General features: G+C 40.3%; 3 protein-coding genes across 4 annotated transcripts in view; 1 reads left to right on the top strand and 2 right to left on the bottom strand.

Moving 5' to 3' along the window:
* Positions 1–1739: 1739 nt before the first annotated feature.
* On the top strand, positions 1740–2834 carry LOC139457719 (uncharacterized). Its single transcript, XM_071239074.1, has one exon. It carries the CDS (start codon positions 1740–1742, stop codon positions 2832–2834), a length of 1095 nt encoding a protein of 364 aa, XP_071095175.1.
* A 2580-nt stretch (positions 2835–5414) lies between these two features.
* On the bottom strand, positions 5415–6545 carry LOC139469061 (uncharacterized). Its single transcript, XM_071251192.1, has one exon. It carries the CDS (start codon positions 6543–6545, stop codon positions 5415–5417), a length of 1131 nt encoding a protein of 376 aa, XP_071107293.1.
* A 5337-nt stretch (positions 6546–11882) lies between these two features.
* The window catches only part of LOC139469044 (plasma kallikrein-like), a 31603-nt gene continuing 25233 nt past the window's right edge, over positions 11883–18252 (bottom strand). For both annotated transcript variants that reach the window (XM_071251177.1, XM_071251183.1), the window contains exons 3-6: positions 15519–15624; positions 14324–14495; positions 13010–13146; positions 11883–12063 (exon numbers count right to left, since the gene is read on the bottom strand). In XM_071251177.1, coding sequence (XP_071107278.1) covers positions 11887–12063; positions 13010–13146; positions 14324–14495; positions 15519–15624 — 592 coding nt within the window. In that variant the 3' untranslated portion in view covers positions 11883–11886. The remainder of the gene's footprint in view (positions 12064–13009; positions 13147–14323; positions 14496–15518; positions 15625–18252) is intronic.

Here is an 18252-nt window from a genome sequence, read left to right as displayed (position 1 = left end):
TATAATTTGTTCTTTCAAATGTTCGCAACTAACTTTTTGCAATCAAAACTGTGATAATCAAGTTATTATCTTGTCCATCGATGACAGGTTTTTATTTAGTTTAAATATAGTAATTATCAATGTATAAATTTTCGTCACCATATGGCTGACATACTGCCGATGTGACGTTAAATTTAACTCGCTCACTCACTCACTCACCAACTGAGAGATGAACCATAAAAGCCTTTTTTTCCTTGGTGTAATTATTACAATGTCAAAAAATAAGTATAAACCAACCCAATAACAATTTCTTAGACTAACATTTAGTCTATGAAATCTTATATTACACAATACCCTTCTCGGCTCTAAATATAAAAACAATAATTTTCCCTATGCTGATTTCATATGTGGATAGGGCTAGCTAGAGCTGGCTAAACTTGCTTTTGTATACGTTTCTAGATTGGTTTTTCCCCATTAAATAAATATATTCCACAGTTATGATGCAGGACTAACGAAATACAGTGCCCTTTACTCATTATCACGTATAATCTGCGCAATAGTATCCAATTCAGATCGTGCACAATATAAACTTCACGAACTGAGGGATTTACTAGAAAGAAACTAAACAAGAGAAATAGTAGAAGAGGCAAAAAAACTTAAGACTAAATCACAAAACCGTTGTGATCTTCTAAAAGCTAAAATATATACCGAACGAGTTTTCTCCATTTGGTTTCTAGTTTTAAACCCCAAACCCTGGAAATATTTGGAAATGTTCGGTAGACACTGTTTTCTTTAAACATGTGTGAAAAACTTAAACAAAAAAACATGACTAAAAAACTTCTTGTCGTCAAAAACAGAGCCGACATAATCTTTAAACAATTTCTTACTAGGGCTTCTTTCACACAAGAAGAAAATGAATCTAAAACTGAAAAAGAGTGACACGCCAAATTGTGATACCTGCCCTCAATGTTTTACAAAGTAGCCCTTTTACATTCAACGACGGAAAAACTTTCCGTGTCCTTGAAACTATGAAGTGTGCTTCCAAATACTTGGTTTATGTAATACAATGCGGGAAGAAGAGTATATTGGCCAGGCGGGATACCCTAAGAGTGAAGTCTAAGTCCTAAGTCCACCAACAACAGATACGGGGTCCCTCTTGCCGGTGTATCCAACTTAATCAACACATTGATCAATGTGCCGGAATAAAGAAATTTTTGGGTCATATTCCCGTTTTACAAGATATTGTGCTGAAATGATGCACTTAGAAAGATAAAAGTAAGTTTTTCACACTTTCAAAACTGAATTAAATGGCCTCGAATATGTGATTTAATTTATGCAAATAGTTAGGAGATTAAAACATACTGTTTTCAATGTAAAACTTGTATATTTAACCTCGCCAAATTGAATTTGTAACAGTATGCGCAGTATTTGCATAATGCTTTTTTCAGATAGTGATATTTGTTGTAATTATCACGTAAATACGCCTCGAGTACATGATGTAACAGTAATAACTATGTTTGTCATGTTGTCGCCTTCCAAACAATTTGAATGTCAACAGCGTAATTACATATCCCATTCCGTTTGCATAGGTTTCAGACATGTAAAATCTGAGTTTTCGTTCTGTGTAAAATATCTTCGTGTATGACAGTGGACTGTGAATAACCACACTCCGTGCCGAGAGCTTTGAGCAGAAGCAGGGGGAAATATTACCTCGGTTATTACGTGTAATCTGACATTCTTAGACATTTGATTAAAACAAAATGTCTTTGCGCTGGAACCTACCCTGTACTCGACTTGTGCTGGTGTTAACAATGATAGTTGCAACAGTTCTCACAGTTGTATATTTCAAAGGATCGAAATTTGTTCCCAGGACAGAGTTGTCCTCTGTTAATAACCTGCACATAAAACTGGGTGACATTCAAAACATCATCAGTGAGTTGTCTTGGGACATCAAAGAGAGGGAGAATGAGACACATCCCCCAGTTGAAGTGAGGACCAAACCGTCGCCTCAAGCACAACCTTTTAAGAAGAAGATTCCATGGCAGGGGATTGCGTACAGAAGAACAAACGGATCATGGGTAGCAGATGACAGTGTGTGTACAGAAGACGAAGAGTTTGATGTGGCGACTCTCAAAACACCCGCTGGAAATACGCCCATCTGCATCCACGATGTCGTCGAAGATCGCTCAGTCTCTAAAAGCCTGAAGGCTGTTGGCAATTGGGAGCCGGAAGTCATGTACACTGCCTTTGAAGCACTGAATGAAAATAAAGATCACGTGTTTGTCGACATCGGAGGCAATATTGGAACATTCAGTCTTGCTGCTGCTAAACTGGGGCACAGGGTCATTTCTGTTGAGCCCTATGCTATGAACACCAAACGCCTGTGCCGAGGTGTGGTAAAAGGTGGGTTTGCTGGACAGATGTTTGTCATATATAATGCAATGTCATACGTTCGGGAAACAATTTCATTTAAAGTCTTCCCGAAGGAGGCTGCAATGACACGCATTGTCAAAGCAGCTAACACCAAACCAAGCAGCGATGCGGTAACGACCATTCAGATGAACGATCTGTTGGAGATGTTTGACATCAAGTCAGCAGTTTTGAAGATGGACTGTGAGGACCATGAAGTACAAGTGATGAAAGGTGCCGAGATGTTCTTCAAGGTTGTCGATGTGCGCATGGTGATTATTGAATGGGACAAACTTTACAAAAACCCAGAAACACCATGTATAATAGAAATGATGGAACGATTCAAATTTAAACCATACACAATTGGCAAGGACGCAAAGCCTTTGAATATCTCTGAATACAATCAATGGAATATAAGGAACATTGTGTTCAAAAGAGAAGAATAACACATGTGTTGTATATATTCTGATGCTGTTTTCTCATATATCTGTGAATCACTTAAATTGTTACATTTCATTTTTGTCCTTGATGCGTCAATTTGGAAATATCCTGTACACGTCTACAATAAAAACAGTTTGATAGCTTTCCTGGGGCCTTCGATTTTCTTATATTCATATCATTCATATGAGACAGAGTATGATGTTAGATATCGATGAACTATTCAATTAAAAAGCAAGAACTCCTTTTGAGAGAGAGACAGAGAGGGGGGGGGGGGGGGGGGGGGGGGGGAGGGGGAGGCTACATAGCATAGAATAATGAGGTAGTTATCAATATACAAGTATATGGCGGCAAATGACACATTACCTATACTTATTGTTTACTTGGCAGAAAAATCTAGAAGGTTTCCTTCATATGATGGTAGTTTTACTTCGCAGTAAATTTATCATATTTAACATAGAAGGACGACTATCTGTTAGTCATTACTGATAATTTGGAAACCATTTAAAAGGAGGTACCAAACCAAAGGGGAGACGGTGCTCTTAGAGCTCGTTACTTCCCTCACCTCTGCACACATACCATGATTTTGAGCATGATTTTGTTAAAAATGTTTAATAGTTTCATTATTACACGAGGTTCTTGTAAAATAAACAAGTTTACTGGAATAAACAGTTTGTCAATGAACTTTCATAAAACCTTTAATATGTTTGCTTTCATTTCAACTGAACATGAATGTTTTGATTAATCTGTTTAACACAATTATCCTACACTAAATTCACTGTATTGATCAGCCAGTGATTTAATGATATGACATGTTATTTTATAATTAAGATCGGTACCATATTTGTACAAAGTATTTAAGACAGCTCTATGACTGTTAGGGGGAGGACATATTGACCTCGTGTCCATGTAATAAGATCGATTAATTGTAAAAGGTCCGTTTTCTGATCCTCTTCGAAAAGGGTAAAATTCATCTGGACACTGCCGACAACCAACGTAACCACAACAAATGGGTTTCCATGGACGACTGTTCCAGTATATCGGGATATCCCATAGTTACCATGGACCACTGTTCCAGTATATCGGGATATCCCTCGGTTACCATTGTCTACTGTTCCAGTATATCGGGATATCCAATGGTTACCATGGACCTCTGTTCCAGTGTATCGGGATATCTGTGGATTACCAAGATCTCTGTTCCAGTATATCGGGATATCCATGGGTTACCATGGACCTCTTTTCCATTATAACGGGATAAACGTGGGTTATCATGTACTACTGTTCCAGTACATCGGGTTTTCCATGGGTTACCATTGTTCCACACTGTTGGACGATGACTGAATGTTGTCCCAACATATCTGAGTTATTCTTGATTCCCATAGTGCCAAATGGCAGGATTACCACGTATTTTCCACCAAATCGGGACGAACGGTTGAACGGAATACCATTGATTACCAACAGCTAGAGCCAGCAGTGTTGGCATTACCATGGATTTACACTGTTCCAAAATATCACAGATGTGGTAAGAATAGGTCCCCCAACACCATATACATGTATTTGTTTGTTTGTATGTTTTTTTAACGCGGCACTCAGCAATATTCCAGCTATAAGTCGGCGGTCTGTAAATATTCCAGTCTGGATCCAGTAATTGGCATTATGAGCATCGATGCACGCAATTGGCATACGATGACATGCATTAGCCAAGTCAGTGAGCCTGACCACCCGATCCGGTTAATCGCCCCTTACGACAAGCATAGTCGCCTTTTACGACAAGCATTGGTTGCTGAGGACCTATTCTACCCCGGATCTCACGGGTTTGTTGTAAGAGGCGACTGATGGGGGTTGAGGTGGTTGTTATGTGTGACCTGGTCGAATGTGTGTCATTGAGCTCCACTGGATAAAATCGTAGCTCGTGCAAACTACACACAACTTAATTGTGAGATATCTGTGGAGATTCATCTTCTCAATATTTTGCTGAAGTACAAGAACAGATACCCAAAATAATATTATGTGCAAAGACCTTAACGTCTGCTGAAAACGCCTCCCGATACGTCTCCATGATCTGATATCTGAAATATTGCACCCAAAAACTGCACATATTAGGAGTGAGTGAGTATGGTTTTACGCCGCTTTTAGCAATATTCCAACAATATCACGGCGGGGAACACCAGAAATGGGCTTCACACATTGTACCCATGTGGGGAATCGGACCTGGGTCTTCAGCGTGACGAGCGAAAGATTTAACTACCAGGCTACCCCACCTGCCTTAATTACAATAGGACAAATGTTAACGGAAGTAGCTTTTATTCATACATTTCAAAATATATTACACAATAAATCGCATACAGTATCTCACATACAACATGTACACTCTCATACAACATCTTATATACAACATGTACAGCATCATATATTATCATCCAAAACTGGCTCCCACAGGAGATATCGCTTGGGTGAGATCAAAGATGAAATTGCATCACAATGCTTTGCAGACCATCGTGACGTCAGTGTTACCATGACGTCACAATCAAATGACATCACTAATGGCTCGCATATACAATCTGTCTTCATTCACATTCCAGTTGCGTTTATACTTTCTTAAACACAACGTTCCTATTTTTCCATCGAGTATACTCAGACATATCCAAGGCTTTTGCGTTTTTCCCGAGGTTGTATGGTTTGAAATTAAATCTCTTCATCATTTCTATGATATACAGTGTTCCCTGGTTCACAATAAGTTTATCCCATTCTATCAGCACCATGCGTACATCGACTTTTTGAAAAAAAATCTCTGCACCCTTCATCACCTCCACTTCGTGGTCCTCACAGTCCAGCTTTATAACAGCTGACTTCATGTCAAACAGCTCCAGAAGATCGTTCATCTGTATGGAAGTTACGGTATCTGTGTTTGAAGTTGAGTTAGTAACTTTCTCAACACGGGTCATTGCAATATCATTAGGGTGGAGCTTAAATGAAAGCGTTTCTCGGAGTTCAGACATTGCGTTGTGAATGACAAACATCTGTCCAGCAAACCCACCTTTTACCACTCCTCGGCACAGGCGTTTGGTGTTCATAGCATAGGGCTCAACAGAGATGACCCTGTGCCCCAGTTTAGCAGCAGCAAGACTGAATGTTCCAATATTGCCTCCGATGTCGACAAACACGTGATCTTTATTTTCTTTCAGTGCTTCAAAAGCAGTGTACATGACATCTGGCTCCCAGTTGCCAACAGTCTTCAAGTATTTAGAGACTGAGTGATCTTTGACGACATCGTGGATGAAGATGGGCGTATTTCCAGCGGGTGTTTTGAGAGTCGCCTGATCAAACACTTCGTCTTCTGTACACATACTGTCGTCTGCTACCCATGATCCATTTGTTCTTTTGTACGCAATCCCCTGCCATGGAATCTTCTTCTTAAAGGGCAGAGCTTGAACTGCTTGTTTTGGTGTAGGTTTCGCTGGAACTGGAATTGGAACTGGAGCTGGTACCTTGTCCTGGTGTGACTTTATATCCACAGACAACTCACCAACTGAATGTTGAATGTTATCCATCTTTGTGTTCAGACTGGTAATACACGGTCCCTGTGTCTTCCAATAATTATTGTTTAGTCTAGGTCCCTTAACATACAAAAGTAGAAGAACTGCGGCTACTGTTGTAAATGCCAGCACCGGTCTGGCATAGAACCGAAACTTCTCTTGGAACATCTTGTTCAAGTCCATGCGTCTCCTCCAGCAGCAATGTCAACACGATTTTTGTTCTGACCGAGCGCAGCTTCTTCCAACACAGACCTGCTGATACTGGTCGTTTGTACACTTCATCTCTGACTACATGCGTCTATATAGCTGGAGATAACAATCCACTCGTTATCTTAATCCGGGTTAGCATTCGCTGTGTACGGAGTTCCCCAGGCTATGTCTTTCTGGAGGGACAATCACAACTGGCTCACAATGGACTGGGGATAATGAGATGTTGATTGCAACACTTATGGCATTAAACCTCTGATAAGAATAATCTACTGAAATAGAATTGCCTTTGGATCAAATGACGGAAGGTTTCACCATACGTACAATACCATTTTCTTTTTCCTCTTTTGCATCTGTCCTGCTCAAGTTTCAAAGAGAGATCATGCTCTTGCTTCCTTCAATGAATTCTTTGGTATTTACTTCTTGAGAAAGTTACCATCGTTCCAACAGTGTTGGTCTTGTCGTCCAACTTGGTGACCCAACGAAAAACTGTCCTAACTATGGTATACTGTCAGGGACATTCTCTCGAGCTCGCATTTTCCCGATCTCGACCTTTGGAAACAAGCTCAATATGCCAAAAGTGCGAGAAAGCAAAAATCTCGCGTTTTCGTGGTTTTTTACATAACACATTTCTGTCATAAGTCGACAACGCGAGAATACAACATTTGGACAGGATGCAAAATATCGCAATCTCGCAATCTTGACTTGTCAAATCACAAACATAGGAAATCAAGAGAATGCGACATTTCATTGCGACATAACCCGTATAGTTATTTATTCATTTGCTGCACGTTACTGTTGGATCATGTAGCACGTTTTTAAGGGATGTTACCGGTTCAAGCATTTCTTGTCAAAGGCATCAGTGAAATTCGGTGACTTTAAGGTGAAAATGCTTTGTGAATTAGTCAAGGCTAGATCGTGTCTAATGAGAGTGTCCATTCTTGATCCTAAATATCTCATTGTGTTCAGTCGAAACCATCAGGACTCTGTGTGCAGTCTTGATCCCGAACGCCTACAAATGTACCTTGTCTAGATCCTGAATGTATGTGTTCGGTCAAGATCCAGAATGTCTAATGTATGTGTCTAGTCTAGATTCTGAATGTCTAATGTATGTGTCTAGTCTAGATTCTGAATGTCTAATGTATGTGTCTAGTCTAGATTCTGAATGTATAATGTATGTGTCTTGTCTAGATTCTGAATGTCTAATGTTTGTGTCTAGTCTAGATTCTGAATGTCTAATGTATGTGTCTAGTCTAGATTCTGAATGTCTAATGTATGTGTCTAGTCTAGATTCTGAATGTATAATGTATGTGCCTAGTCTAGATTCTGAATGTATAATGTATGTGTCTTGTCTAGATTCTGAATGTCTAATGTATGTGTCTAGTCTAGATTCTGAATGTCTAATGTATGTGTCTAGTCTAGATTCTGAATGTATAATGTATGTGCCTAGTCTAGATTCTGAATGTATAATGTATGTGTCTTGTCTAGATTCTGAATGTCTAATGTTTGTGTCTAGTCTAGATTCTGAATGTCTAATGTTTGTGTCTAGTCTAGATTCTGAATGTCTAATGTAAGTGTCTAGTCTAGATTCTGAATGTCTAATGTATGTGTCTTGTCTAGATTCAGAATATTTAATGTCTTGGTGTGACGCCTAAGTTAAGCTTGAGCCGCCATCATGTATGAGGAATGCCAGCAATTTATTGTCCATGTTTAATTACAAGGAACTGATAACTTATAGATACAAGACATTTGTCTATTGTCTGGGTGGCTTGTCCTTGCTAAATATGGGTTAAACAGCATGAGAGGAGGCCTCCTTGGGTAAGTGACAACGTACTGACGCGACACTTCTTGCTTCTCACAGGCAGCCTGGTTTACGATGGGTACCGCATTGTGTAAAGCCTAGGGCAGTGTTCAAAGTGCCGATTGGTAAGACCCGTGGTCAATGGACACTTAGGTCAGATTGCCCACGTAAATTAGATCCATTTGATAGGCCAGCGTAACATGCAGTTTTGTGGGTACGCAGGAACATCCATGAAAACGCTAGCCTCCATTCCTGACTGCAACATTGTACTACTGGACCATTGCCATATACACACTCATAAACACACGCACGCACGCACGCACGCACGCACGCACGCACGCGCACACACGCACGCACACATACATACACATACGCTCACACGCGCATACGCACATACGTACTAATACGAATGCCTATCTACTTTGATTTATGTATATGTCGGGTTATCTTCAGGGTCAGTGGTAGATAATTTACATTCTGAGATAGTTTTATGTATGGAAATTATATTCTCCAAAATAAACTATAATCAATGGCACTCTTAAACTGTATTTATTTAAAAAAAAGATGTTTCTTTTATGAAACTAATTTCTTCTTCACATCAAACAAATAACCCTGAGAATAAAGGTAATAATCTAAAGATCAGATCGCAAGACAGTATCAGTTAACAGAATCTATATTGGCGAAAGAGTCCATTACTATGTTGAAATGTTTATTAGATAGACCTCCGGCTACATCGTCCTCTGCCTCATCACCTTCACAACGCCCCAAGGCCTATACGACAACCTAGAGATTTATGAGACTGCCACCCCCAGATTAGGGGTATTAGGGACTCAGCAGAAAGGCACACGTGACATGAAACAAATCGTATACGTAAGAATGTCCTTTTTTCGATATTTTTCAGTTCAAAAGTACCCAATGATTCAACTTCAATGAAATTTGATGCAATGGCTGGAAGAAATTGTATCTGAAAAAATAATTTTATCAGGAATAATATATTCCAATATAGTGTTATTTTAGTTGCACCTTTTACTATATATAAAAGTTAAGAAAAGAGTTAGCGCCATTTGACGGGCGCAAAAGCGAGGGAACACTGTAATAACGAAATACATGTCGCTTATATCATATATAGACGACATACTTGGCGACTGTCTATTACAGAGATAAACAGGAAGTACGTTTGCACAGCAGGTATCGAAACTAGGGAGATGAGTAAAAAGAATTGTTTTTATTGTAAGCGACTTGATACTGACGCTCAGGACCCGTGATCCGGGGTAGAAGAGGTTTTCAGCAACCCATGCTTGCCGTAAATGGCGTCTATGCTTGTCGTAAGAGGCGACTAACTGGATCGGGTGGTTGATGCATGTCATCGATTTCAATTGCGTGGATCGAACACAACTATGATACCAGTGTCGAATACATCACCATCGAATGTCATCTTTTGTTTGTTATATGTTTATTAGGTCTTCAGCAACCCATGCTTGCCCTGAAAGGCAACTATGTTTGTCGTAAGAGGTGACTAACGGGATCGAGTGGTCAGGCTCGCTGACTTGGTTGATGCATGTCATCGTATCCCATTTGCGTGGATCGATGCTCATGATATCAATCACTGGATTTTCTGGTCCAGACTCGATTATTTACAGACCGCCGTCATATAGCTTGAATATTGCTGGATGAGGCGTTAAACAACAAACAAACAAACCAACAACTGACGCTCAGATGTCAAAGCGATAGTGAACAGCTGATGAATTATTTTGTGAGTGAAATGGCTGACCTACGGAATTTTATGTTTTTGATCTGGGATGGTGGGGTTAACGACAAAAAAATGATTTCTCATGATTTCTCAAAAACAGTATGACTGTAAAAAAAAAGAACACAAACAAGACGCATGGTTGAGCGAGTTTGAATGGGCAGAGATGAACGCAGATGGCAAGGACTTAATTATTTTGTATTGTCTGCCGTAAATGATAACTGAGAACATAAAACTTTATGAAATTTAAGAGGACAAGTGAAAACATTGCAGGACGAGTACGAAATATTATTTACTTGCAATGCAGGACATGTTGAGTTTAAGAATTGTTTCCAGCCCTGTCGCATCCTCGCTCTCGCATAGTTAGCTGGTTTCCAAAGATCGAGATCGCGAGAATGTCCCTTACAGTATTCCATAATGCGGAGTTTTGTTCTTATAGAATGGAGATTGTGATACACTGGCTAATCGTGTATGAGTTTGAATTAGCATTGCAGATATCGTACTAGTCAACGTCGGGAAGAATATGTCAAATTTTCATTTTTCCGCAATCGTTGCTACATTGTTCGTTCATGCAAATGTAAATAGGTGCATGATATGAATGAATGATTTTAGCTGTTGATGTTCACCCTAGCTGTTATTGACCGTGGTAGTTCTGGACATTCAAGAGCGCATGCAGCATTTTTAAAAGGGAGGGGTCCAAAATATCAAAATCCTCTCTCAGATAATTTTACCACCTACAACATACTACATTTGGTTGCCAAAAGAGGGAGGGGGTCCGGGCCCCCTGCCCCCCACCCTATGCCATTCCTGGTATAGGGCCTGGAGACCCGGATCAGGGTTTCGAATCCAAATATCGCCCGGTCGCGACCATTGGTTAGCCAGCACAAAAGCTGTGTTTTTAAGAAGGTTGAACTTTGGGAAATGAAACATTATATATGAGAAAAAAATCGTTTAAGGGCTACAATGGACCACTGTTCCAGTACATCGGGATATCCATGGGTTACCAAGGCCTCTATTCCAGTATATCGGGATATCCATGGGTTACCAAGACCTCAGTTCCATTATATCTGGATATCCCTAGGCTACAATGGACCACTGTTCCAGTACATCTGGATATCCATGGGCTACCATGGACTACTTTTCCAGTACATCGGGATATCCATGAGTTACCGTTGTTCCACAATATTGGACGATGACTTAATGATGTCCCCACATATCTGAGTTATTCTTGATTCCCATGGTGCCAAATGCCGGGATTACCACGTATTTTCCACCATATCGGGACGAACGGTTGAACGGAATACCATTGATTACCAACAGCTAGAGCCAGCAGTGTTGGCATTACCATGGATTTACACTGTTCCATTATATCACAGATGTGGTAAGAATAGGTCCCCAAACACCATATATTTGTTTGTTTGTTTGTTGTGTAACGCCGCACTCCGGGGAATGCAGGGCTCACCTTGTAGTTAAATGGTGAGAAGTCACCCGAAAGACCAGTGCCCCGAGAGCCAAAGCGATCGCAGCGCTAAGATGATCGTACTCCCCTACATTAACACAGACTTTCGTCAGTCGTAGCGCTACGATCGCTTTGTGAACAGGAGCCAGGTTCGATTCCGTGTACAACTCTACTCGCTCACTCGCTATATCACTGTTACAACCGAATGAACAAACACGTATAAGAACAAAAATATTTATTTACAATATACAATCTATTTACCATATGTATGTATAATATTTCACATATATATAAAATTGTCTTTTGGTTGCTATGATTTCTTTGAGTACGTCCGTATCATATCCTGTATCCATTTGTCATAAAACGAAACACGTGAAAACACACTTGGGTACCCCGATGTCTGACAGCCGCTGACGCCCCATGACGTCACACCCACGAGGAAATAGTAACCGCCACGAGAACAAACGAGAGGACCGCCAGAATCCCCCTGAAAACATTAAGATAAACGTGAGTGAGTGGGGCACGACGCAGGTTGTAGATGTTTACGTTTGGTTGGTTTGTTGTTTAACGCCGCACTCAGCAATATTCCAGCTATATGAAGCCGGTCTGTAAATAATCGAGTCTGGACCAAACAATCCAGTGATTGACATGAACATCGATCTACGCAATTGAAATACGATGACATGCATCAGCCAAGTCAGCGAGTCTGACCACCCGAACCCGTTAGTCGCCTCTTACGGCAAGCATGGGTTTCTGAAGACCTATTCTACCCCGGATCTTCACGGGTCATACTTTTGGTGTGAAACCGGCGAGCACAGATGTGGTGCTTTCACGCCTTGAATATTGAAACATAATCAGGGCGAATCGGGATTCAAATCCACGATCATAGTTTTCTGTAACGCCGAAGATACGCAACTCTGCACAGCGCCATCCCTCCAGCCCAACCCATCAGTTTAGAGCTTCGATCATAACTCAAATATTTTAATCAGCGATCAACTTCTATAGGCTTTATTTGAAGGGAAGTCGTGGACCACCTGCACAAAGCGAGCGTAGCCATAAGACGATCTCGACTTGCACAGTCATTATTGCAAGAGTTGCTATGCAACGCGTACGAAACTAACCAAATAGCTATGGGTTCTTCACTCAATATGCTGGGTAGTTGGGTGGAATTGTGACGGGGGATTGGGATAATAACAGTTGGGTTTCACATTTCAGAGAAAAAATCATTTTTAGGAAAGTGACAAAGTAGCAATTAGATAATCTGTCATATAAATCTTTAGTAAATCACGAACAGCCCTTTCTGGATGTATTCATTTATCCATAGAGCGGATCAAGGTCATGTATGAAACAATAATGGAAGTAAAATACACTGGATAATCGAGGCTGATGAAGTCTATATCAATAACTTAATAAAGTCTATAGCAATAACTTACGTTGCAGGCGCCACCATCCCCATTGCCCACACACACGTGGGAGTTGAGGATGCGCTTCCAGCCCCACCTAGCGGCACACTCGTTGTTTGTCCTCACTGTCACCTTGAGCTCCTGCAGGAGACTCTGGTCCTCGAAATCTGTAACAGAGGACAACATACACCATATCAACACCGATTACGTGTATCAGAGTGACTGTCAATGCTGATTGTGCCACTTCAGTCAGCAATGTTCCTGCTATATCATGGCGGCATGTAAGGAATCGGGTTAAACCAGGAGTTGACAGCATGAACAACGATCCAGGCATGACGTCACACTATTAGTCAGGTCACAGACTGCAACCATCCGGTCCGCATTAGACACTTCTTAGCATGGAAGACTGGGAACCTATCTGCCTCGGAATATATTCTGTTTATGACTGACTGAGTATGGTTTTACGCCGCTTTTAGCAATATTCCAGCAATATCACGGCGGGGGACACCAGAAATGGGCTTCACACATTGTACCCATGTCGGGAATCGAACCCGGGTCTTCGGCGTGACGAGCGAACGCTTTAACCACTAGGCTACCCGACCGCCCTCTGTTTATGAAGCAATGGGGTGATTTTGGAATACTATCCAATACACAAATATAAACTGCTTTTGTTAAACATTCCCGATCCATCACACAATGGTTAAAACATCTTCATCGTATATTCCCTAACCCTTTGAATTGAAAAAAAACAACTACTTCTACTGCTATTCCCATCATCAACACTCTATGGTGGGTGAGTGAGATTGGATTACGCCACTTTTAGCAATATTCCAGCAATATCACCGGAGGGGACACTAGAAATGGGCTTGACACATTGTACCCATGTCGGGAATCGAACCCGGGTCTTCGGCGTGACGAGCGAACGCGTTAACAACGAGGCTAGCCGACCGCCCCCAACACTCTACGGAGCTGAACGTGTGTGCAATGTATATATTTAGCATCAAATAACAGTTTCCACAGGAACAATACACAATATAGAATGTATTTGCGTATATTCAGTTGAAGATAATATTTTGTCTAATTGTAGTTATGGCCTTCTCTGGGTGTTTGTATATGCTAATGATATGCATATAACTATTTGAATTGTTCTCCTGATCACCAAGTGCCCAAATTTCAGTTATATCGAGATATAATAAACTTCTCAACGTAGCATATTTCTCAAATCCAGAGTAAACGTCATCATATTCCATTCTCCGTTTAAGATATTTAAAGTATGTTTTGAAATATTTTTACAATTCAGACGTATGGTATAATGTCACATGATCGGTCATAACCCAGACTCACCCTTTGTCTCGCCCCATCCCATAATCCAGCAGTCGTCTTCCGGCTCGAACTGCTCTTCCTTTGAGGGCAAACATGCATGTCTGATACTGAAGCCCGTCACATCCACCGCCTCCTTCAGCCGCATCAATGCGATGTCGTTGGGGTAGTTGCCGCCATTCACGAACTCGGGATTCTGGGAGTAATAATAATAATAATAATAATAATAATAATAATAATAATAATAATATATATAAAATGCCAGGATCACCTAAACCTTCCTTGCTGTTTTTTTAAGTTTAATCTCATAATAATATTGATAACAACAACAGCAGCAACAACAACAATTCAATTAGACACTATCTAAAAAAACACCCCAGAAAACTAAGAAAAAGACTTTTGACTCTAAGTTTCACATAAATTAGTCTAAGTTGTCCAAGTACAGATTCTTAAGTTTATGAATTCATGAAACCAGGCGCTTTATCAGATAAATAAGAACTTATGCGATAAGCGGATAACTGGCTGATTAATGCAGAGAGCGACCGTGGGCGGTAAGTTACGTAACACTTGGTAATAGCGACTATCAGTGTTCTCTTCACGGTGGCCCTTAAGTCGCGGTTGCAGAATACGAGTTTGCCTCAGTGTGTTGTTCAACCGAGCCTTGGGCATGATATATAATTTCGTGGGATAAAACAACTCTTATGTTTTCCATGTACAATCTGCTTGGGGTAGCCTAGTGGTTAAAGCCTTCGCTTCATGGTCCGGGTTCGATTCCCCACATGGGTACACTATGTGAAGCCCATTTCTGGTGTCCCCCGACGTGATATTGCTGGAGTATTGCTGAAAGCGGCGTAAACCATACTCACTCACTCTTGTATTTTAAGATTGTATTAATAATCTGTGTATCATCCACTTTGGTGCCTTTATCAGTGACTGTCCTGTCAAGTTATTCAGGCATTTCGATCACGTATCTATTCATGGAAATTTGGGGTCAGACGGATAGTCACAGCACCAAGTCACGACATCTACAACACAACTATATATGTACACTGCATTAGCGCATTCCCACTTTAGAAGCATACCTGCCATGTTGTAAACCTAATCATGAAAAAAACATATAATAATTTGGTGTATATCAACCCCTTGTTTGTCGGTTATATGCTGAAATAGAGACTGTGGGGCTACATTATAATCACTTATGCTCGAAATGCCAACCTACTTTGACAATGAGATCTATCTCCCTTCGGGTCTCCATGCCGGAGTTGACGCCCTGTTGGTGTTCTCCGAATGCCGCTCTCCAGTCACTCGCCTTTTCAAACTGGTTCCTGTGAATAAAATATGATAATTGTTTAGTGATTATTACTAAACATAACACAACACTAGGACAACATTTTACCTGGCTTAAAAGACATAAACTGCCGGGGAAAATAGGAAAATAGGTGGCTGAGGTGAAATGGGGTTTAACGTCGCGTTCAATATTATTGCACTTATATAACCGCGTGCCTGCACGTGTGTTTACGTGGCTGCTCGTACTATAGTCAGGTTTTATAGTGCTAGCCCACTGAGATACCATGCCGCAGTGTAACATGAATACCAACTCAGACACAGTATACTGACTCAGAGCCGACCATTCTTCGTTTTAGCCCCTTAATGCCGAACACCATGCAGGGTAATAATAGTAGTACCATCTTTTTAACGTCTTTTGGTATGATGCGTGATCGAACGTGAGCGAATCCTGGCACGGGTAAGGAACATAACCCTGTGTGTGTACAGACAGTCCCATCATACATGTGGTTACAATATCGTTGTTTATTTTCTATATATTTACAAATCAACTACATGGCAGTTTCGTTTTTAACCCTTCATAAATAGCTGATTACATTTGTGGTTGGGAGGAACCGTAGTGAACTATTTCTCAAGCAGTTCCATATTCTAAAATTGATTTTGTATTTACTTTTTTGCGGTCAAGGGTATAAATGTAAACTATATGGATACATACACAGGTGCATGTTGGCAAAGGCACGCAGCTTGTAAATATATGATATCTTGAAATGGATTTTACCGTCTTATTATAAGAATCGAGAAACATCTGTTAGCTTGACATGATTTATGAACCTGAATGAATCTCCCGGTATGACATTTGATCAATACCTGATGTACGTCCCGGAGGTGCTCCAACAGGAGCTTTATTTGTTAGAAATGTTCGATCTCAACATCCTCCTGCTGTTACATCAAGGATATGTCAGTACGTAAAAGTTGTCTTTTTTCGGCGATTATAAAATGCCAACCCCTCTCTCAGCATGCTGTGAGGATAGTTAATTATTTCTGATTAAACCATGAGCTGATGGAAACGTGAATGTTCAAGATTAATAATAATCCAGTACGAACAGAACAAGATCCACACAAATGGGAGACGACTTTAGTAGACATTAGGTTCTGGTTCTGGGCGCCAACATGGCTCCTTGTGTCAAAAGGTTGCCCTGGACATAATAACCTCTTCTTCAAAAGATATTTTTCAGTTGGGGTTTTAAGAAGGTGTATACAGTGACACACTGGTAACTGCTGTTATTCCAGAGTCCCCGCCTTTCGTTGTTAATCAGAGGAACATTACAATAACCCTCGACTCGTTAATCCGGACATTTCTTACTCTGAAAAATACTTTGAACAGTAGCATCTGGATTAACGGGGTTTCACCGTAAATGCTTAACTGCCCCATGATAGACACATAGGCCTCATGATGTGTTAGTCTTTCCATCACATTCTGTTATTAGTATTCACAACAAGAATATAACAAATAACAATAATAAGTTTTGTCAAACAACGTGGAGATTTCCATTTGATATAACTATTATACTATCCCTATGCGTGAAACAAGGACTAGTCATTAAATCGTGGTTGGACTAGCATATATGTGTAAGACGATTATGTGCATTATGTAACAACTCTTGATGAAGTGTTTCGCAGATTTAAACTCCTTGTGTTTATTGTATGTGTGTCCATGTACAAAATGAACACCTTGTCATTTGTTTCTAGTTGATCGGAGCTCCAGATAACTTTTTGAGCAATTGAGTTTGTTGTCGAAGGTTCATGGTCATGGGTTATTACATTTGTCATTGGGTAATCAATATCTTTTCATTCATCTATTTATCACCCTATTGGTTTTTTTCCCCAAATGAGATAACATTTTGAGATTTAAAATAAAATAATAATAATGTTTTAGATGTATATAAAGCTCTAACTATAGGCTTGACCCGGAAAGTAAATTAGCTCGTTATTGTGTTTCGGAAATTAACTTCTTTGTACGCATGCTGAAAAGCTGCATTGGGTATTTACGTGTGTTGTTTCTACACATTTGAGTTTTGCATTTAATGCATGCGTTCCTGTACGCAAGTTAATTGAAATTAATTGGGTTTTGAATACTTTTGGGGGGTATTTTACGCAAAATCTGTAGCTCTGTTTATATATTACGAACCCTTCTTTCAATATGGTTAACGACAGAAATCGTTACGTCGTCTATGCAGATAACACGACGCTCTAGTTCATTCGGCTTAATCTGCTATACATACTAATACCTCGGGGAGCAATGGAGAAGTCGGATATAGTTCGTATAACATGACGGTGTATTTGGAAGACATGTTATTCCGTGCTTCACAGACATTAGGTGTTCACTTTGATTCGACGACAACAGCTACTGGAAACAATTTGAATTGTTATTTATGGTTCATGACTACCTCCAGGCTGTATTGAGTCACGTGACAGTCACGTGCACATACTACATGTATTTCCAATATGGATTCCCACAGCGCTGATCAAGGTCATGTGTGACTGAGACGAGTCGGGTGATCACAGGGTCTTTTTGTCTTACCTTCTAAAACACTGAACACACTTCGGAGACACTCATTGTCGACAAGGGGAGACAACTCTGTCAGTTATATTGACGTTACGAAATGGAT

The sequence above is a fragment of the Haliotis cracherodii genome, unplaced genomic scaffold (assembly GCF_022045235.1).
Source record: "Haliotis cracherodii isolate W230 unplaced genomic scaffold, xgHalCrac1.p SCAF_1, whole genome shotgun sequence".
Taxonomy (NCBI): domain Eukaryota; kingdom Metazoa; phylum Mollusca; class Gastropoda; order Lepetellida; family Haliotidae; genus Haliotis; species Haliotis cracherodii.
This window is presented reverse-complemented; position numbering and strand designations above follow the sequence as displayed.

Bases quoted from the DNA above. Each gene is read 5' to 3' on its own strand.
- LOC139457719 (XM_071239074.1), top strand. From the start codon at position 1,740: ATGTCTTTGCGCTGGAACCTACCCTGTACTCGACTTGTGCTGGTGTTA.
- LOC139469061 (XM_071251192.1), bottom strand. From the start codon at position 6,545: ATGGACTTGAACAAGATGTTCCAAGAGAAGTTTCGGTTCTATGCCAGA.